At 41.5% G+C, this 21,177-nt stretch overlaps 1 protein-coding gene across 1 annotated transcript in view; it reads left to right on the plus strand.

The window, feature by feature from the left end:
• The window catches only part of SLC5A8 (solute carrier family 5 member 8), a 47,222-nt gene that overhangs the window by 13,661 nt on the left and 12,384 nt on the right, over positions 1–21,177 (plus strand). Inside the window, exons 5-11 of the mRNA XM_054989019.1 lie at positions 313–467; positions 3,788–3,928; positions 10,008–10,137; positions 12,066–12,154; positions 14,657–14,769; positions 16,150–16,217; positions 17,347–17,433. Coding sequence (XP_054844994.1) covers positions 313–467; positions 3,788–3,928; positions 10,008–10,137; positions 12,066–12,154; positions 14,657–14,769; positions 16,150–16,217; positions 17,347–17,433 — 783 coding nt within the window. The remainder of the gene's footprint in view (positions 1–312; positions 468–3,787; positions 3,929–10,007; positions 10,138–12,065; positions 12,155–14,656; positions 14,770–16,149; positions 16,218–17,346; positions 17,434–21,177) is intronic.

Genomic DNA, 21,177 nt, shown 5'->3' on the forward strand with positions numbered 1-21,177 from the left:
ATTTCCTCCTACATTCTTCCCAAAGCTATATAAAATTCTCTTCTCCATTTCTCTGTAAAACTGTTAACTTATTTTAAACAATATATGACTACTACTGTTACTCCTATAGCAAAACATTATTTACTCTCCTTGTGTTTGTATAGAAACACATTGTAGAAACAGGAATGACTTGAATGAGGAAACGCACTGCACTTTTAAAGCTGTGAAGAGCATTAAATATAGAGCATATCTTTTCTGTGCCTTTTCTTCTCTTTAAACATTTTTTCATCAAGTAATGGTCTGGGCTTGCATCTGCTTTTCTTCCCTACACAGGGCGGTCTAAAGGCAGTAGTCTGGACTGATGTTTTCCAAGTTGGAATCATGATAGCTGGGTTTTCAGCTGTGATTATACGTGCAGTGGTGGTTCAAGGTGGTATCAATCCTATTCTAAATGATTCCTACCATGGAGGAAGATTAAATTTTTGGGAGTAAGTTTTTCATTGGTGTGGGGTGGGGTGGGGGAATGCAGTAATAAAGAAGGAACTTAAAATGAAATCTTAAGCATATTATTTGATATATGTACTATTGAGATCAGCAGACTTAGTTCAGGAGTTTATGATTATGCTGTTATTGATGTTATAAAGTATTCATAAAACAGTTTTTATCAAATAAAGAAGGATAAATCCAAAAAGCATATACAGAAAGCAATTCCATACAAGATGGGAGGAGGATCTCTGATTTTAGCTGATACGCCTTGCAGCAGCCACCTGTTTGTTTTCATACACCACTCTAGTTCCTTGAATGATTTTTTGAGATTTAGGTGGCTGTGACGGGATGGATGGGAGCGGGAAAGCCCCACTGAGCAAGTGGAACGCAGCTTGTAGTTTATTTATATGCAAGCTAAAGTTATCTGTTAATTTTATACAAAGGGATCACTTAGGCATTTCCAACAAGTTTAAAATGCGATAACTATATTTCATTTGTACTTACCTTAATAATATACTTGTGTTATAATTAGACATGGGCACGAACAGAAAAAAAAAACCCGAACATGGTGTTTGTTGTTCATTGCCATCCACGAACAACGAGCAATGAACATTGACTAACATGACCTGATCACAAACTTGTTCATTGTTTGTGGGGGCCAGCAGATTCTCCTCCAGCTATCAAGATCGCTACCACACCACTCCCAGAAACCCTACCTGAGCAGGCAGCAGGAAATGGACCAATAATAAATAATAGCTTGGCCCCAGAGCCTAGCAGCAGCCCTGGAACCTGAAGGGGTAGATCCCTACTGCACTACTCCCAGAAACCTTACCTGAGCAGGCAGCAGGAAAGGTAACAGTAATAAATAATAGCTTGGCCCAGAGCCTGGCAGCAGCCCTGGAACTTGAAGAGGTAGATCCCTATCCCACCATACACAAAGAAAATTGAAGCTCCAATGCACTCTCTCTGTCTCTCTCTCAAAATGCCAACAGCAACTGTCTCTCCCTCACTGCCTGCAAAACCAGAGCTGGGAGCCCCCCTCCCCCCTGCTCTTTGCTTCCTTGTAACAAATTTGGAGCTCCACACTTGAAAGGAAGACCTACCTATCAAGCTAAATTGGGTTTAGATTGGGATTTCCAGGGCAACAGCAGGAGTTCAGACAGAGTTCAGGCAGTCCCTGCCTCTGGTTGCCAAGGTAATTGATTGCAGGTGCCAGATTGTCTGGCTCCACGAACAGCAATGAACGAGGTTTGCAACGACCACCTGTTCCTTTAGAATGGGGCCTCACAAACAGCTTGTTCGTGAACAGCTGATTGGGCTGTTCATGCTTTTTTTACGTTTGTATTGCTGTTCATGCCCATTTCTAGTCACAATCCTAGATTTACATAGTGGTAAAATCCTAGCTTAACATATTTATTTATTCTTAAAATAGTACAAAATTGTATTGCATTTTTAACTTTTTCTTTTAAATGCTTATAAAAATTTTAACATTAAACAATAGCAACACTATAAACATAATTAAGGAAAGCACTTGAACTATCACATATTATGGCATTGTTTAGTAACAGCATAAGTCTGAATTATGAATTTGTACTAAAATTACAATATAGAGCTTCTTGTTTCTAAAATGCTAATGAATATTGTATTGTATTGTATTGTATTGTATCAAGTTACAGGCATCCTTACCTACAATCTACTTTAGGCAAAGTTAAGTTTGGATTTAAATCAGTAGCAAAAGCAAAGTATCATGTGAGTGTGCTTAGATATAGTTGCTTGAGTGAGTTTCAGTTGGTGCCGCCTTAGGATGTGGCTGGGTTTGTTGCAACTCTTTGGTTATCTGTGCTTTGTAAACCCTTTTGCTAGCTGACATTGGCTGGCTCTGATAGTTCCTCTCAGAGTCAGGGCCAGCGCCAGGGTTTCTGGCACCTGAGGCAAGATACCTACTTGCGCCCCTTGCCCCGTATGCGTGAGCTTTGTGCGTGCACACTCCAGCCCTGCGCAATGACATCACTTGTGAAGTCCCTCTCACCTGAGGCAGGTGGCAGTGATGAAGGGGCAGGGAGGCGGCCCGCTTCCCTGCTTGCTGCTGTGTCACCTGGGTGCCCGGCTTGCCAGGAGCTGAGCCGAGGCAGGTGGCAGCGATGAAGGGGCAGAGAGGCAAGCGGGGAAGCGGCCCGCTTCTGGGTTGGGGGGGTGTTGGGGGCCAGCACAGTGCCTCCTCTAGAGTTCAGTGCTCGAGGCAGCTGCCGGCACCACCTCCATGGACACGCTGGGCCTGCTCAGAGTAGCTCTCTGGCTAATTTTGTCAGATCATGGTAGCTAAGCAGTGTCAACCCTGGTTAATATTTGGATGGGAGACCACCAAGGAAGTCCAGGGTTATTATGCAGAGGTGGGCAATGATACACCACCTTTGTTTGTGTCTTGCCATGAAAACCCTACGTGGTTGCCATAAATTGGCTATGACTTGATGGCACTTTCTACCACCATTTACCACCACTATTATTTCTACTCCTCCCTTCCACCAATCATGGGAAGTTTATAAAATCACTAAAAAAGCATCATTAATAAAGACTATAACAAATTTCACTAACAAATTAACCAATAATTTATAGCAGTTGAAAACAATTGCTATTAATTAGTATAGAGGAGGCAGAACAAAACTGACATACAACTGACATACAACATTCTGTTACTGTTGTTCTGGTACAACCAGAACAGTTGTAACAGCTATAATAATTAACAAAAACTACTAAGCACCAAAGGCTCCAGCAAACAGGGTAGCCTTTGCCTGATGTCTGTAAGTTAACAAAAACAGGCAAACCTGTCTAGGGAGTGAGTTCTATGGATAGGGCACAACCACAGAAAGGGTCCTCGCTCTGGAAAGGATCCTATACATCTAACTTCCAAAGTTGGAAGGAACACACGGAAAAGGAATTCTCAGCTAGAAAGCAGGTTTGAATGAGGGAAGATATTTCAGCTACCCTGGTCTCAGACATTTAATGTTTATAGGTCAAAACTACCACTTTGCATTATACTCAAAAACAAACAGAAAGCTTGTGAAGTACAGTTGATATATGCTCATTGTGTTAAGTATGGTTAGCAAGATGCCTGCTGTATTCCGAATCTGATGAAGTTTCTGAAAAAATTTCAAAAGCAGTCCCATAATGTATTCTAGTAATGAAGCCTGGATGCTACTGAGGAGTGGTTAGTGTGCCAGATTGGGAATGGTGAAACCACTCTGCCGTAAAGTCTGCTGTGATCATAGGGCTGTTATTGTCTCTCAGTCTAACCTACCACACAGAATTGTTTTTTTCCATTTAGTTTTGATCCAAATCCTTTGCAAAGGCACACATTCTGGACAATTATCATAGGTGGGACTTTCACCTGGCTTGGTGTATATGGAGTAAATCAGTCTCAAGTTCAGCGATACATTGCCTGCAAAACCAGATTTCAAGCAAAACTGTAAGTCTGTTCATTGTTCTTTACTGATCTTTTCCAAAAACCCATTCTTTAGAAGACATTTTCATTTTGAATTGCATTCTTGACATTGTAGGTACATGGGAATGTAATAGTATCCATCCATGCTATCCTGTGAACCATGATGAAAGCAAATATATATCAATATTTGATCCATGAATAAATAGTAGTAGTTTGCAGTTTTGTGTCTACTTTACTTGTACATGGTGTTCCTGCATTAGTGTTGCCATTCCCCCACCCGGGGTGGGGGATCCCCCAATCCCACCCTTTCCCCCCCTGCGCCCACTGCTGCGGCCCGCCACTGCCACTGCCCGCTCTCACTGCCATGGCCCCTGTGCATCAGATGAGAGCAGGCCACGGTTGTGGCCAGAACAGCCCATGCCGGCTGGGACAAGGGCCCCCTTTGACCTGGGGGCTCACTTTGATGCTGCATGATGATTTCACTCCCAGAAATGACACCATCACGTGAGCCGGAAGCATACACATGCAAAGAAGCAGATAAAATGGCTGAAGGAAGAACATTAAATCTGGCCAGAGAAAAGGCTCTGCGTAAATTGGGGAGATCAGAACTCCCCAATTGTAACTGGGGAGATCAGAATTAAAATGGAGTTTCAACCAATATTTAATAGTGTGAAGCCATGCCTTGGTGGCCAACAAATTTTGACTGCACTCTAAGCATAAGGCAGCATATGGAACACACATAGGAACCCCCATGATCTTATGCAGAAAGTTAGATTGAACACGTTCAACTAAGTTGTCAATAGCATCCGTCCAAAGTGGGGCCCCATATAATAACTGAGCTCCAATTTTAGCATTGAAGGCTTTAAGAGCAGCAGGCACATATTGGTTACCTTGATCAGAAAAATAAAAGTGGGATATTGCTGCAGCATTAACTTTGGCTGTATTGATAGCCATCCTATGGTGGAAGGTCCACAAAGCATTAGATTGGAAATCGACACCCAGGTATTTAAAGTGCTTAACTTGTTCAAGTCTATTGCCATTGACAATCCAGTTATGCAGTTTCCGGGAATTGGGGAGAACCAACACCTTAGATTTTTCATAGTTTAACTCCAATCTGTTGGTCACACAGTATTCAAGGCAACGGTTCAATAAACGATTCAATCCAACACGGGAAGAAGACAGAAGAACCGCATCATCCGCATATAATAACAAAGGGATAGAAACGGAGCCAAGTCAAGGACTGTGACCATCAACCTGTGACAAAAAAGGGGCAAGATCATTTAAAAAAAGATTAAACAAATGGGGGGCTAAAATGCACTCCTGCTTAACCCCCTTCTTAATAAGAATCCTGGGTGAGAGTCTCCCAAGGGAAGAACATCTGACCTGGCAAGGCGTTGCTGAGTAAAGTCTTTTGATAAGAGATAATAACCTCTTATCTAGTGACATCCCCTCGAGCTTTGCCCAGAGAAGTTCTCTTGAGACAGAGTCAAAGTCTCCCTTAAGGTCCAGAAAGGCAATATACAGTTTAGATCTTTTCCTGCTCGTGTATTTATTAATCAAATCAGCGAGGACTAAACAATTATCCAAAGCTGACTTCCCCTGGCAAAACCCCACCTGTTCTGGGCCTAATATTTTACTAGATGACATCCAAGTGCTGAGCTTAATTTGCAAGAATTTAGCGTATAGTTTCCCAATAACGGATAGAAGGCTGATTGGTCTAAAGTTAGAGGGGTTAAGATGACAACTCTTCTTATAAATGGGGACAATAATCGCATTGGTCCAGGCATCTGGCATCTGGCCAGTCTTATTTACCATAGTGAAGAGAGAAGCAAGCAGAGGGGCCCACCACTCTGGATCAGCTTTCAGCACCTCTGGGATTATCGCATCTGGACCAGGAGCTTTACCTGATTTGAGCTGATCTATAAGAGTTGTTATTTCCTCCGGAGTGACAGGAGGCCACTCTGGGAGACCATCCAGGGGAGAATAAACCAGTTGCATTCCATTAGGGGGATCTTCACAGAATAGGTTCGAAAAATACTGAAACCATGTATCGGGGGAAATGGATGATATATAAGGGATCACAGAGCAAATAGCACCATTGATTATAGCCCAGAATTGCCTGGAATCATTCAGGGTAATGGTGCATAAGAGTTGTTCCCATTGTTTGTTAATCAGGTCAGCCTCTTAATCCTTGTAACCTGGTGTAAATGATTTTTAGTTATCTGATACTCCACTGGCAAGCAGGTAGCTGCAGAATCACGAAAATTACGGTAAATAGTACGTAGATGGGCTTTTATATTCCTGCATTCCCCATCAAACCATACGACCGTCTGAGAACTCGCTACTTGCTTTGGTACAGCCCTTCTGGAATCCTGTTTTAAGGATTCTGTAATGAAATTTAATAAGTTCCCATAGATTTGTGTCACCTCTAAGGAATCAGAAGAATTTATTAATGCAGATTTAAGATCTAAACTAATGTTTGATTTCAGTACCTCCAGAGTCTTATGTCCAAGATCCAGAGATCGTGGAATCCTAGACAGAAATTCCACATCCTGAGTCAGAGCCGATGAGGAATTCCCCTTAATGTCAGACACAAATCAGGGGTAAATGATCACTAAGAATCTGATCTCCAACTGTAAAGCCAGAGACATGTGACCTAAAAGAAGGGGAGACTAAAATATAGTCAATAACACTGCAGCCCCTTGTAGAAATATATGTGTACTCATATGATTTGTCAAAACCTGTCAGACCATTCAGCCAGATTTTGCAGAATTGGATGCAAAACTCTGCTAGCTTCAAGCCTGCTGGATTTGACAAAGTGTACTTACAGCATCTCATTGAGGGAGTAAATAAAAACAACAAGGCATCCTGATCAAGACCCAAATTACTAAAAAGAGATGGAATATTATTACCAACTCTTGCATTAAAATCTCCAGCTAAGATTATTTCTACACAGGGGAATTCTTGTTCTAGCTGTTCAAGATAGGCAGCCAGACTGCTCCAATAGGAGGACAGAATAGATCTATCAGAGGAAGGTGGAATATAAATATTTAGTATTATTAAAGGAGAACTTCCACAATTTATCATAATGGCTTGAACAGTAGGAGGGCAGCCTGGGAGATTAGTAGAGTTTAAATCAAGACTAGAGGAGACAAGGATGGTTAGGCCTGCATGAGGGTGTCCACTACTACTAGTCCTAGATGCTGGAAGGGAGTAGGATCTAAATCCCTCAAGAAATAAAGGAGTTTGGGCCCAAGTCTCCTGGAGAAGGACAATATCAAAGGTTTCAAGATATTCTATGAAGTCCTGGTCTTTGGCCTTATTCCTCCATCCTGCTATATTCCAAGAGACAAATTTAGTTGACATGGGTGAAGGTCTCTCTGGGCGTCAGTCCATCTCAACAAGTTGATCTAAAGAATTGTCTTCATCAAGAATAACACATCCATTACTGATAGAGCCAGCCAACCGGGAAGAGTTCTCTGTGCCTGGAGACAGAGCTAGAAGCCCCGCCCTCCCTTTGCACAGTTGAAGAGAGGAATCTGGAAGGCTTAAGTCGGTGGACAACTGCTTGGACTTGAATCCCAGTACACTCGGCGTTCGCTGATGGTGCTGATGGTGCTTCCACTCCTGCCATTGAACTGATAGAGGGACCAGAATTGTCCAGCATATTCTTTAAAAATTTAGTTCTCACGGCTTCCAGTCTATCTGTGACCATCCTTTGCTCGTCTAAAGGCAGGGCCTTAAAGGATTCCAGAACTTCCTCATCCAATGCGGTATTATCCAGAGGGGTGAATAAAGGAGGCATTATGTCTAGTACGGGTAGGGCATTGTTAGTTACACTGGTGACAAGTCTCGGCTCTTGCTCTGTAGAATCTTCACAGGTTGTTAGGTCTTGTTGTCTGGGTTCTGTTGTCAGGTTTTCACACTGGTTCTCAGTACGTGAGCAGTCTTTCAGGTTAGGCTGGTCCTTAATCAGGGGGGATACAACTGTATTCACAAATACTCTTGTCGGAAAGATCCCCTTTTGCCTTAAGCCAGATTTTTGAGATAGAATCTTCATTGTCAGTCTAGAGCTCTTGAAGGAAAGAATGACTCTTTGTGTTTGAGCCATGTTATTAAGGACTTCTACCGAGGAGAGGTCAATTGAGCGGCAATTTCTACTGAGTACATTCCTCAGGTGGTCTGTGGCCTTCCTCACAGAGTCCCACCTTGGGGTCGTCCCTCTATACCGACAGACCGAAAGACAAATCTTAGTTGGTTGTAGAACTAAGTGCTGAGCTATCTGCTGTGATTGTAATTGAACAGTTTGGGGCTCATCATTCTTTCTTACCGTAGCAGAGGGGGCAGATTGTAGTATCCTGCCATAAGGAGTTTCATTTGCACCAGAGTGGCCCTGGGTCTCCTTGTGCAGCCCAGGAAACCTCAGCAATAGAAAATCAAGCTGTTTTCCAATCTTCTCTAGTTTATCAAGAATGAGTGCCACTGTTTTGGCTGTTAGCTCAGTTAGGTCAGCAAGAGTGTTTTCAGAATCGTTTGCATCTGCCTCATTACATGACCCCTGCAACAGGTGAGTGGTAAGCTCTCCCCTCTCCTTCGCCTCACCTGGCATATTACCAGTACTGGCATCATCAGCTAAGGGGTCAAAATGGTTAGAGACTGGTATAGCAGTCAGCAGAAGACAACATTCAGAGGTAGCAGGTAGCCACATTGGTCCGAAGTAAAAACCAAAAGTAAACATAATGTTATTCATTTAAAAGAGTTTCACATGACTTTTGTTTTTGGATTTCATTAATACAAAGTATCAGAAGAACAGAAATTGAAATGAGTATATGTCAGGAGGAATGTCTTCAATCATACCAGAAATTGTGAAAATCTGGTGACTTTCTGGTGTTTGTTTTTAGTGTCTTTTAATTTTTAAATGTATGGATATAGTTTACATTTGCACCATATGCAGCCACAAATTAAAAAAATACACACAGAGAGATTAAAAATATAACAAAAGGCTTGACTTGAGAATGTTGGACTAGAATTTGAGAGATCCTGGTCGAATCCCCACTTTGCAATGTAAACTTGCTGGGTGATCTTGGGCCAGTCGCTCTCAGTCTAACCTCACCCTAAAATGGATAAAATGGAGGAGAGGAGTCCAGTGTTGTATGCTACTGTGGGTTTCCATTGGCAAATAAAAGTATATAAATTGGACTTCCATCAACATATTTAACCAAAGTCACCCAAATTCTTGCAGTGCTGATAGAAGCTTAGGCTCCATGCAAAGTCCTCTTTAATTAAGGCGCCTCACTTAGAGGAAGAAGAACTCCAACCCAATATCTTCTGGCAGATGTGGATAACTTTTTAGAATAGCAAATGCACAGTTATTGTTATATTTCTATAGTGTATTCTCCAAAAGATTTTGCCTGACGTTTCAAAAATAAAAGCAACAATGCATAAAACAGTAACACAAAACCAGCATCCTCCATACCTCACGCTAAAACTAAACATTACTAAAACATTAAACGTAGCATAAAAGCGTAGCATGCTTAAAATGACTATTGATTAAAAGAAAACTGGCAACAAAATACAGGGAAAACTCCAAGAGGAGTTTGAGACCACTAACATTAAATGCCTGAGTAAATGAAAAAAATTAGCCTGGTGCTGAAAGGTCAAACAAATTTTGTGTGAAGGCAAAGAGTGACAAAAAAGAACAGAAGAGAAGAGGCAGCTCCTTAGAATGCAGTGTACCGAAGCTTTCCAGCCATGGTTTCAGAATATGTGGGCAGTGATTGTTCAGTGAAAAGTTGGATAGTACTTTCAGTGCTGAGATACTTAATGTTTGTGAACATTTTGTGATATCCTAAGAGCTGAACAGATAGACAAATGACTTTTAAAATCCTTGCGTAAACACACACACAAGTGCTAGAAGTTTTAGGCTGCTTTTTAGCCAAAGAAGCAAACATGTTCTTACCTATAATTTTCTTTCTTTTGGCTGCCAAAAGGAAATGAATACAGGTATAGTATAAACATAATTGTATAATTAATCAACACTGTGATTTCCCCCCATACTTTTCCAATTTGAAACAGTTCATCCTTTGTTGTTATTTCTTTACAGATCGCTGTATATAAACCTTTTGGGGCTTTGGGCAATTCTTGCATGTGCGGTGCTATGTGGGTTAGGAATGTACTCCATTTATAAGGACTGTGACCCATGGACAGCAAAATGTGTGTCAGCACCGGACCAGGTTTAGTATTAAACATTTCAAATGCATATAAAATAAATGTGGATTGCAGTTTTAAATTCAACACTGAGCAGTGATGGTTAAGTACATGGATGTGGATGTTAATGACACAATTGCAAGAATACTTTTTGGAAAGAACAATTAAGGTTTGCAGGCTGCCATCAACTCCCTTCTTTTCCAATATGCACCAAACTGGAACCTGGCCATTAGGTCTGATGCCCTGCCCCCAGTCATATAGCTGGCTAAATGGGGGCAGGTTGCAGAAAGCCACATGTGAGCCACCTGGCTAATCAATGCTGGGCATAATTGCCTGGAATCTCTTGTGTCTCTCCTTCCTCCACTGGACATAATATGTGAACTGGACTTAGAAAATAAATGAAAGTGATTTGAATCCAGAGAATTGCAAGAGAAGTTCAGCTTATGAAACATCTTTGCTGTCTCCTCTTTTTGATGCAGCCCCCATGACTCCCTCCAAACTACTCTTAGTGTTGGCATGCCACAGAGGGACAAAGTTAGAAATAGGACTTGATGGATACCCCACCTTTGCTCAAGCAAAATGCCCTTGCACTGTGTTTCCAATTCAAGAAATGAATGAGCTTCAGATTCTGATGTAAATTTCATAACTTGAATGTACTGAGCCCAGGAAAACATATTTAAAAGGCCTTTTCTTTCATATTTGTAAGATTACAAGTAGGGACCTGCAAGGAACTTGCAGGGAGAACACATCCCATTCCCCCTGCCTTTCCTTCTTCCCCTATCCCTCATCTCTTCCCTCTTTCTGTCTTCCATCCAGGCCTTCTCTGTCACTCTTCCTTTCCCTCTTTCTTTATCTACCCCTCAGGCCCTTCTCTGTCACCCTCCCTCCCTCTCTTTCTTTCTGTCCCCCTACCAGTGAGACTCATGAGGAGGTTGGCTGTCTTGCTCACCCCACCCCCTTCCTTCTGCTGTGCCTGCCTGGCCATTCTCCCCTCTACTATTTTGGCTGCCCAGCCACTTCTCCTGCTACTCACATGCCTAGCAACCCAGTTGTCTGTCTTACATTGCAGTAGTGGCAAAAGGGAGACATGGGGGGTGGGTGGAAGCTCCTCCTCCTCCTCAGCCATCCTCTGAGGTAACAGCAAAAGGAGATTTGGCTTGCCTGTCCCACCATCCCACCACCAAACTCAACAACAGTTTTGGCAGAGGGAGCAGGGGGCGGCAGAGGCTTCCTCTCCTTCTCAGCTATCCACCTGCCTTCATTGCTGCTGCCTCAGTGACAGTTTCATCAGCAGCAAGGGGGAGGATGAGGGTGGCATAGGCTCCCCCTCCTGCTTGCCCAGCCATCTCTGTCTAGTGCTACCACCTCAGCATTGGGGGCACTGGAGCTTTGCCCGGCTGGCGGCATGCTTTCTTGAGGCCTTCTCAACGGCAAGTTGGAAGAAGAAGGAGGCTCCTATGAGACTATAGTAAAGAGTCCAGTAGCACCTTTATTGTGGCATAAGCTTTCAAGAACCCCAGTTCCCTTCATCAGATGCTTCGTCATGCATCTGACGAAGAGAACTGGGATTCTCGGAAGCTTATGCTACAATAAAGTTGGTTAGTCTTAAAGGTGCTACGGGACTCTTTACTATTTTGCTACTACAGACTAACACGGCTAACTCCTCTAGATCCTACAAGACTGTTGATTATGCAAATTTTTTTTTTAAAAAACCCTTTTTTTAAAAGATTTCTAGTTTTCCTCCCAGGTCTAAAGAAAAATCTCTCTTCTGTCAACATGGCCCCAAACCAGAGATTTAAGTATCTGCAGATTTGGCCATGTTGAGAATTAAATATATTGATTGTCACAAACATATATTTATTTAAATATAGAGAAATTGTAAAGACTAAAGATGACAAAAACTACAGAAATAAGAAAAAAAATGCTAATGTGTACTAATATTGGAATGTTTCAGCTCATGCCATATCTGGTACAGGATATTCTACAAAATTTCCAAGGCATGCCAGGGCTTTTTGTGGCTAGTGCTTACAGCGGAACTTTAAGGTAATTTAATTTTGAATCCACTGAAAAGGAAAAAATGTTAATAATGGAGGAAAATTACAACAACAACTTTAATAACATTAAACAGTAGATGAATAAAGTAATTGATACGGACTAATTTTAGTAACAAGGACAAATTTTAATAAATGGGAATATGAGTTAAGGGCACTTTTTTATTTTGAGCGCATTTTTGTTCTGTTTGTAGATTATAGTTTATAGTTTATAGATTATAGATTATTGTAATATTACATTCATTATGCTTGTTAATAATACTCTAGTGAAATGCTAGTCTACGCAGGTATGTAAAGCCTTTAGGAGAACTCATGTTGAGTTATGGAGTGGGATGCCATCAATATGCAGATGACACCCAAATCTATATCTCACTATCCAAGTTCCTGCTGGATGCAGTAGAAATCTTGGGCTACTGCCTAACAGCTGTGGTCAAATGGCTGAAAGTGAACAAATTGAAATTGAATCCAGACAAAATGGAAGTGATGCTCAGTGGGAAGGCAGAGATCTTGAAGGGCATTACGCTCCCCACTCTTGATGGAGTTTGTCTGCCCCTTGCAGACTCACTTAAAGCCTAGGGGTTATACTGGATCCAGAGCTACTGCTATAAAAGCAAGTTAAGGTAGCTGCAAAAAATGCTTTCTGCAACCTCACTTTTGCCTAGAAGATGGCTTCCAGTTCCTACCTCAACATGGCTGACCTGGCCACCTGGAGCCATGCTATGGTAACATCAAGACTTGCTACTGTAATACACTATATATAGGTGTCCCATCTAAGTAAACTTGGAGACTCCAGTTGGTACAATATGCTATAGCTTGGTTATTATCAGGGGCAAGCAGGAGCTTGAATATTACTCCCATTCTGCAGTCACTCCAGTGGCTACCGATCAGTTGTTGGGCTCAATTCAAGGTATTGGCTATCACATACAAAGTTCTTCATGGACTTCGTCCAGCATACCTTCGGAACCACCTCTCTCCCTATGTTCCTCAATGGCAGCTTTGCTCATCTGAACAGGTTCTCCTGCGGGTACCACCCTGCATATGGGCAAAATCAATAGCTGCACCTATACATGCATTCTCTGTGGTGGCCCCTACCCTATGAAAATGGCCTACTAGAAGAGGTCAGGAAAGCTTCCACTCTCCTAGCTTTCTACGAGCGATGCAAAACTGAATTATTCAAGAGGGCTTTCTACTCACCTAGGAGGGATGTACTGTAAGAAGGTGATCTCAAAGAAATGCCTCTCTAAAGAGACAGGGACCATAGACTTCACTACCATGTACTCTCTGTTGTCTTATGTACTATGTGTTGCTTTAAGTATGATCCTCCTGGGTAGTTCTATGTTGTTTAATATGTCAGTCTTAGAATTGCTTACATTCTGTTTCAGCATTTCTTCTACATGTATTGGATTTTTGCTGATGTTATGTCTTTGCAAATGTGCATTTATATACCCTATTGCATTGTTTATTGAAATGTCCTTGATATTGTCTGTACTAATCTCACGGCATGTAATCTGCCTTGAGTCTCAGTGAGAAAGGCAGATTATAAATTACATAAATAAACAAATATTACATTGACTATATTTTTACGATGTTAAATGTATTTTAATATGCTATAGTCGACATATTTGGGGACCTGCCTACCCATTAGATACCCTACTCTGTGTTTACTCCACTGTCAAAGTCTAGGTTGGGTGAACTCCAGAGATAGAGCATTTTCTGTAGGGGCACACAGGTTGTGGAACTCCTTACCTACAGAGGCTTGCCCATTACCAAATTTGCAGAGTTTTTTTGGTGGAGACATTTATTTTCTCAAGCCATTTAAGAAATGCACTTCATACTTCAATAAGGAGTTTAATAAGCTTTCCTGATTTATATGCAGCCACTGTTTTTATGATGACAGCTGCTATGTCCAGAAAGATGCTGTAGCATAGTGGTTAAGTAGTTGGACTGTAAATCAGCACTCTGCTGGTTCAAATCCTACTACTGTCATGAGCTCAACAGCTACTCCTCCCAGCCCCAGCTTCTCACCTGTATTGTTGGGATTATACTAATAGCCCTGACTTTGTTTGCTGCTCTGAGTGGAGCACTAATCTCTCTAGAAGACTAGTATGTAAGAACAGTTATGATGGTGATGCTACTATCTTTTTAACACAGCAATCCTCTGCTGAGTTATTCTAGTCTTTGCTGATTTATTTCATGGAATAACTCTGTGTAGGACTGCACTGTCACTCAGTGAGCTTAAAAAAGTGTAGCTTTGTTTAGGATAGTTTTAGGTAGGGTATAGGATTGAACTACTAAATATCATTATCCTAATATTAATCTGTTGTTTCAGTTTCTGTTATTGTTATCCTGTTTATGCATCTGTTTCTGTTTGTGTGATGTCTTACTGGTTTTATGAGGACAGTGATATTTATTATGTTGTCAGCTTCCTCGCAGATATTTGTATGGAAAAGCATGATATAAATATTTTAAATGAAGAAAATTTTGTCTTCTTTAGTACAGTGTCCTCTAGCATCAATGCTTTAGCGGCTGTGACTGTAGAGGATCTCATTAAACCTTACTTCAGATCACTCACTGAAAGAAAATTGTCTTGGATTTCTATGGGGATGAGTAAGTCTATGAAATATTTTCCATTTATTCTCTACTTTAATTAAGCAAAACTTTATTTTCTCATGTATACTGGAATCTCTGCATAGATTCCACTTAATTCAGTTGAGTTACACCAATATAGAACCTCAGCAAGTTGTTATGAAGGTAATTTATATCTTAATTTGAAGAAGTTATTTAAATGAATTGTGAGGCTTTTCTACAGAAATTATTATTTTTCTAGAATTTTCCAAGGATGCTGTTAAGCTGGTATACAGTAAATTGTTATGATGTATTGATATTTGGAAAAATCCATATTCAGGTCTTGCAAGTAGGTACATTGAGCTTATTTTTAGTATTGCAGCACAAACCATTTGGCTTATTCAAGTATATTAAGGAATACTTATTTAGACAGGCACACAAGCAGACAGACAGAAATCAAAAGGGGCTCTAAAGTAAAGCATTGGTGTGATATGTAAGGGTAGAATGATTACTAACCCTGATATGACCATTTGTTTCCAGTGGAAACAGTGGTTCATACATGAGAACAACTGGTTAGCATAAATTATCTAGTATCTCTTATTCACTGTGATTCACTTCCCTGCTACAAATTATATTTGTGTGGATAGTGGATATAAAATATCATTCAGCCTATGAATTCTGTAAGGAGGAAGGTGAGCTATTTAAACTATCCCATTATGTGCAGGGGCTTTGCCATTTCAGAGCCATTACTTTTTATAAGGACCCTTTATACAAAAACAAAAAGAACAACAAATTTCAAAACATTTCAAGTGGGCGAGGACTACTTAAGATATATAAATGACTCATGCTGTTATGCTTATTGCAAATCCTAGATTATTTTGTAATTGCTAATTCTAGGTTATTTAAACCAATCTTCCATGACATTACTCTGTAGTTTTTTTTAAAAAAAAATCCTATCCTGAATCTGATAAGAGTCTGCTCTGTTGATCTTGGCTATTTCTAGATACAATCCAAAATGCCATGTTATTAAGAAAGTAAAATAGTAGCCACATGGCTAAACTGTAAGAAAGAAAGAGAAAGAAAGAAAGAGAAAGAAAGAAAATCCATGTACCCTGTATAGCATTTCCATTGCTTTCAATCGAATTTCACAAAATTTACTGGCTGACTTCTCTGCTTCCCGCCTCTACTGCAGTCCACTCTGTATCGTAATATTTTGTTCCTGGGATGGGAGTCAGTGGAACCACAGGAATAGTATAGGGGACGAGTAGGAGCCTGCATTGCTAGAAATTGTGGCCCTTTCTTATGAAGATGGAAATGCTGTTCCACCTTTGGAATAGAGTGGTTGAGCAGTGCACAAGCTACTGTGAAGTTTATGATGCAGAGTCACAAAATTTAACATGTTTATATACATTTCTCATTTAGGTCTGTTTTATGGTGGAGTATGTATTGCTATGGCTGCTGTGGCATCTCTTTTAGGAGGTTTATTACAGGTATGAATTTATTCATTTCTTAATTCATGTTTAGTTGTCTGGAAGAACAGAACAATCAGTCCTCACGCCTACAGATTCAATGTTATCTTTTATTCTTCAAACTACATACTTCTGAAATAGCCTTAAATGCAGTTAACTTGTATAAGTGGTTTAAAGAATGCAGTTTAACTTGTATGAACACAGATTTATGAATTTATGAATGGAACACATTTAAATGCATCCCTTGAAACACATGAGATTAATCGAGCTGAATTTGTGAAATAGTCAATGAAATAAGTGGATTGTACAAGTAAATGCTGGCCCCATTATATGCCAGTGCTTCTTGATGGTGAGAACTGTTTGCTAGCGCTAACTGGCTGTTTCAAAATAGGTTTTAAATAGCAGAGAAATAACGGAGAATGGAGCCCTTTTTGTACTTGTTTCTCTGTTCCAAATCACACTCCTGCAAAATGCATTCCATCCCCTCTGGAGAGATTTAAAATGTATGTTCACCTTTGCAAGCATACATTTGCAACTCTGTAGTGTGGAAATCTGCTTGGGTCAAGCCATATGGACTGGGAAAACTGCGGGTAGGAAAAGGGTTAAATACACCCCCCTCTCCAGCATTTCTTTGTTATTAACAATGTGCTCCAGACTCAACTTTTATACCACTTACTATCTTCCCTATAGTTAAATGGTAGTGTTTACTCACGATGCCTGGAAAGTGATTCCAGTGAAGCATTAGATTTTTGCTTCCAGTTTTTAGTTTATTTTAGACATTTTTCCTATTGTAGCAAGTTTGTGATGGTCTCAGTCACAGTTGTTTTCAGTTGTGCCCATCATATGGAACAGCCACACCAAATGTGAGAAAGGCCTCCTTACTGATGGCTGTCAGGAAAGGTGTAAGGCTGAACTTTTTAGATGGGTATTTGGGACCTCGTAGAGGGGCAACAGCAGAGAATTTCTGATGGTAAATTATTTTAGGAATTGTGTGATGCTGGATTCTGGCATATGTTTTGATTGTTTTAGTTTTATGTTTAATTCTATATTTTAATCCCATTCTTCCTGGAAGTAGTTTAGAGTGGTAAGGACAGTTTCCCTACCCCCATTTTAGATTGTTCCTGAATATACAACCTTATTTCTTCCTCAGGCAGCTCTCAGTATTTTTGGCATGGTTGGTGGACCTCTTCTTGGTCTGTTTTCTTTGGGTATCCTCTGTCCGTTTGCTAACCCTTTGGTAAGTAGCTTTTTAGGGTTGCCAAGTCTATGTCGGAAAATTCCTGAAGATTTTGGGGGTGGAGCTTGGAGAGGGTGGGGTTTAGGGAGGGGACGGGCCTCAAAATGGTATAATACCATAGAGTCCACCCTACAAAGCAGCCATTTTCTCCAGGGGAACTGATCTTTGTCACTTGGAGATCAGTTGTAATTCCAGGAGATCTCCAGCCACCACCTCAGTATTTTTAGATCTTTGTGAAGCTTTTCACTTTTTCATTTTTCTTACAGCCCATATTTTTGCTAGCTGCTCTCATTTATTGGGCCGCAGTTGGGACTTCCACTATTGGGCAATCACCATCCTTGCTTAGGCCACAACACTCAGAGTATTTCTGTGCATGTTATATGTACAATATCCAGGAAGTTCCCGTCTCTCAGATTTCTAATATGAGTCTTTTTACCATTTTCCTATACATTTTGGCTCTAATGCTCCCACTGTTGACCAAAACCAAGCATATACCATTTATTTTCTGACAAACTTTAGATAGTTTCCAGGGAGTTAAATACTATTGATTAATCTTTTAATGACAGCTTTCTCTCAGTTGCATATTTAATTTAATTTATTTTTTTCTCTTCCTTTTGATTCACCAAGTTTTAAAGAAACTGTAAAATACATAAAACTTATATAAAACAATATTTAAAACACAAATTAAATTTTCCAGTTAAATAAGTTGGCACACATGTCAAGTTAACAATATTAGCAATTAGACCTGTGAGAAACTTTATTAAGAGGTTTATTTATTTTACTTTATAAAATAAAAGGGGTTTATCACCATTCTAAAAGATGTGAAGTATAGATATCTTACCATATGCAAAGAAAACTAGAACATTAGGGAAAAGACTGTTAGAATTTCTTCTGTCTAACTCTCTCACTTTCCACAAGCAGGAAGTTTTGATATGAAGCAACCTATAATTTTATTTATTAATTTAAACATTCTATTCCCCAGGGCTCATTTTGAGGGGGAACGCACAGGAACGCAGTTCCGGCAGTTCCCCAAAGAGGTCACATGTCAGGTGGCCCCACCCACCTGACTCTCGATCATTTGGGCCCGTTTTGGCCAGGATTGGGGCTGAAAGGGCCCGGGTCGGGCCTCTGACGGGTGGTAGATCACTCTCCCACTTAGCAGCAGCCTGATCCTGACCATTTTGGGCCACTTTTTGGCCATTTTCAGCCCCTTTTTGCCATTTGGGGCCCACTTTCGGACATGAATGGCCAGGATTGGGTCCAAAACAACCAGGATAGGTGATGTCAGGGTGTGTGGCATATGCAAATCAGTTATGCTAACGACCCACCTGGTGATGTCAAGGGGCATGGCATATGCTAATGGGTTATGCTAATAAGTTCCTCCAGATCTTTTTCTACGAAATGACCCCTGCTATTCCCTGTATAAATTCTTAAGGGTTGAAATGTTACAGTCTGCCCTTTAGGGCCAACATAGCAATAAGGAACAAGGGCTGCCAACTTATGCTGGTTGCCCAGTTACCTAAACAGATCAATCTTTGTCTGCCTAAAAAAGAAGAGAATTCTAATATGAATTAACTCTCCAACAGAAAATAAAGCAACGTGTCCTTTTCCTAAACTTTATTAAAGAGATGGCAGGTAAGGAATAAGCGTGGGTAAAGCAAAGCAGTCTCAATGGAATCATTTTCAGGATCTCTGCTGTCACATTTCAGCCCATCCTTTTTGTAAGCAAAAGTCAGTGAACAGTCTCATAATATCCCATGAATGCGTAGACTTTCTGCCTGGCAGGATTCACGTAAACAATTCTGGCACAGCAAGGTTGACTCTTGAAGGGAAAATCTAACCTCAAGTACTAAGCAGATATCTGTTCTAAAAAATGTGAAATTCATCAAGCTGAATAAGTCTGTCACAGTTCAAAATGGAATTTTCTTAAGGCCTAGAGCGGCCAAGAAAGCATGGCTGCCACAGAACCATCTTCCCCCTTGCATGTGCGCCTCAGGAGGGAAGACAGCAAGCTATAGACTGATCTCTTCAGATCTCCAAAGCTAAGCAGGGTTGGTACTTGGATGGGAGACCACCATGGAAGATTCTGCAGAGGAAGGCACTAGCAAACCACCTTTGCTTCTCACGTGACTTGAAAGCTCTTCGATGGGGTCACCACAAGGCCTTACAACTTGATGGCACATATGTATGTATATGTGCCTCAAAGTGGGAAATCATTAAATGTAGTGAGCAGACTTAGCACTTGTAAATTTGGAGCTATTTGCAACGCCATATCTCATTGCCCCAAATTCATGCTCATTTCATATTCATTTTTCTCAGTGAAACACTTTCTGCACCCATCTGTTAAAGGCAAATAGGAAAAGTACACAGCCCTGATTTAAAATGCAGAAAGAAGAGAAGGGGTTTAAGCTTTCAATGCCTGCTTAGTTTCATTAATTGAAACCCGACCCTCCCCCTGCCATGTGCTAATAACAGTGCAGGGTTTGAAGGATTAAAAACCCTCTCCCTCTTGCATGATCCTTATTCAAATTGTTGTCACACATGCTGGCAATTTGCCTTTTTTTAAGACAGATGATAATAGAGCCACGTTCTTTGTTGCATCTGTTTTGGCCCTATGTGGAAGGATATTCTAAGCTGGAGACCAGCTACCCAGAATGCTTGTGGGCTCAGTGTCAAGGGGAAAGGAAGGGCAAAGGCAAGACAACACAAGACACAGGCAACTTGCTGAGTTTAAAAAGGCCACAACTTTATTGGTTACAGCTTAGGAAACCTTAGTGTGCATAGGGCGCAGATCCAAGCATCGACCAACCTGCCTGCCAATCCATGACTCCTTCAGTGCACCTGCTGAAGGGGGGAACTTGGACACATGCCTCTGTGTGGATTCCCTGCCACTTGGAAGTGAGTGTGTCGCCTGGGTTTGTCCCTACAATGCCTCACCCCCCAGATCTTTTAAGAGGATCCCTACATATGGGGAAACAGAGCTTGTGTCTCTGTTTTCCCCCCAAAGGAAAATGCCAATGCCAAAATTACCACAAGAGCCCGAAAATGGCTCTTGCCAAAGTTCCTAAAGCTGCAACCAAACTGGGAGTCCATCTGGAATGCTGTGAAACCAAGCAACTTTTTCCAGACTGACAGGCGCCTCACATAGGGACTCATAGCCCATGATGTTTCCATAGGGCATCTTCGGCCCTGGTCACAATTTCCTCTGGAACTCATAGCCACCAATTTTTCCACAAGGCGCTCTTGGCTGCAGCCAAAATTTCCTTGCCAAAAGCTGGTGGGAAGCCCTGGTCAGCCAAAATACTGGAACGAGTCCTGTAGCGTAGCTCCCTGGCCACCCCCCCCCACCAAGATACTTAGTCAGCTGGCCAGGCACAGCACTGTTGTCCACCCAAGGGTCCCAAAGCACTCCTCTGGAGGTGATCTGCTTGACACCAGTGGCCCCCACCCTCCAAAGCCTTGCACCACCTGCCCAACTACAAAAGATAAAGATCAGAGGGAGTCTCAGCCCCGCAGAACCATATCCTTATGCACCCCCAGCCCTGCCTGTGGCCTGAAGGCAGGAAGCCAGGAGGCCTGGACCTGCGGCAACCCACTCCTGTTGAGCCGGTCCAAATGGTAAAACCTGGCAGCAGACAGCTGTGGGGGGAGTGGTCTCCTGACCAGCCCCCAGCTCCACAGCGTGAACCTGCAGCTACTTGGCCCCACTTCTCACATGGCCCCTGATCTGTGCCCAGAGAAAGG

The sequence above is a fragment of the Eublepharis macularius genome, chromosome 9, assembly GCF_028583425.1.
Source record: "Eublepharis macularius isolate TG4126 chromosome 9, MPM_Emac_v1.0, whole genome shotgun sequence".
Lineage (NCBI taxonomy): Eukaryota > Metazoa > Chordata > Lepidosauria > Squamata > Eublepharidae > Eublepharis > Eublepharis macularius.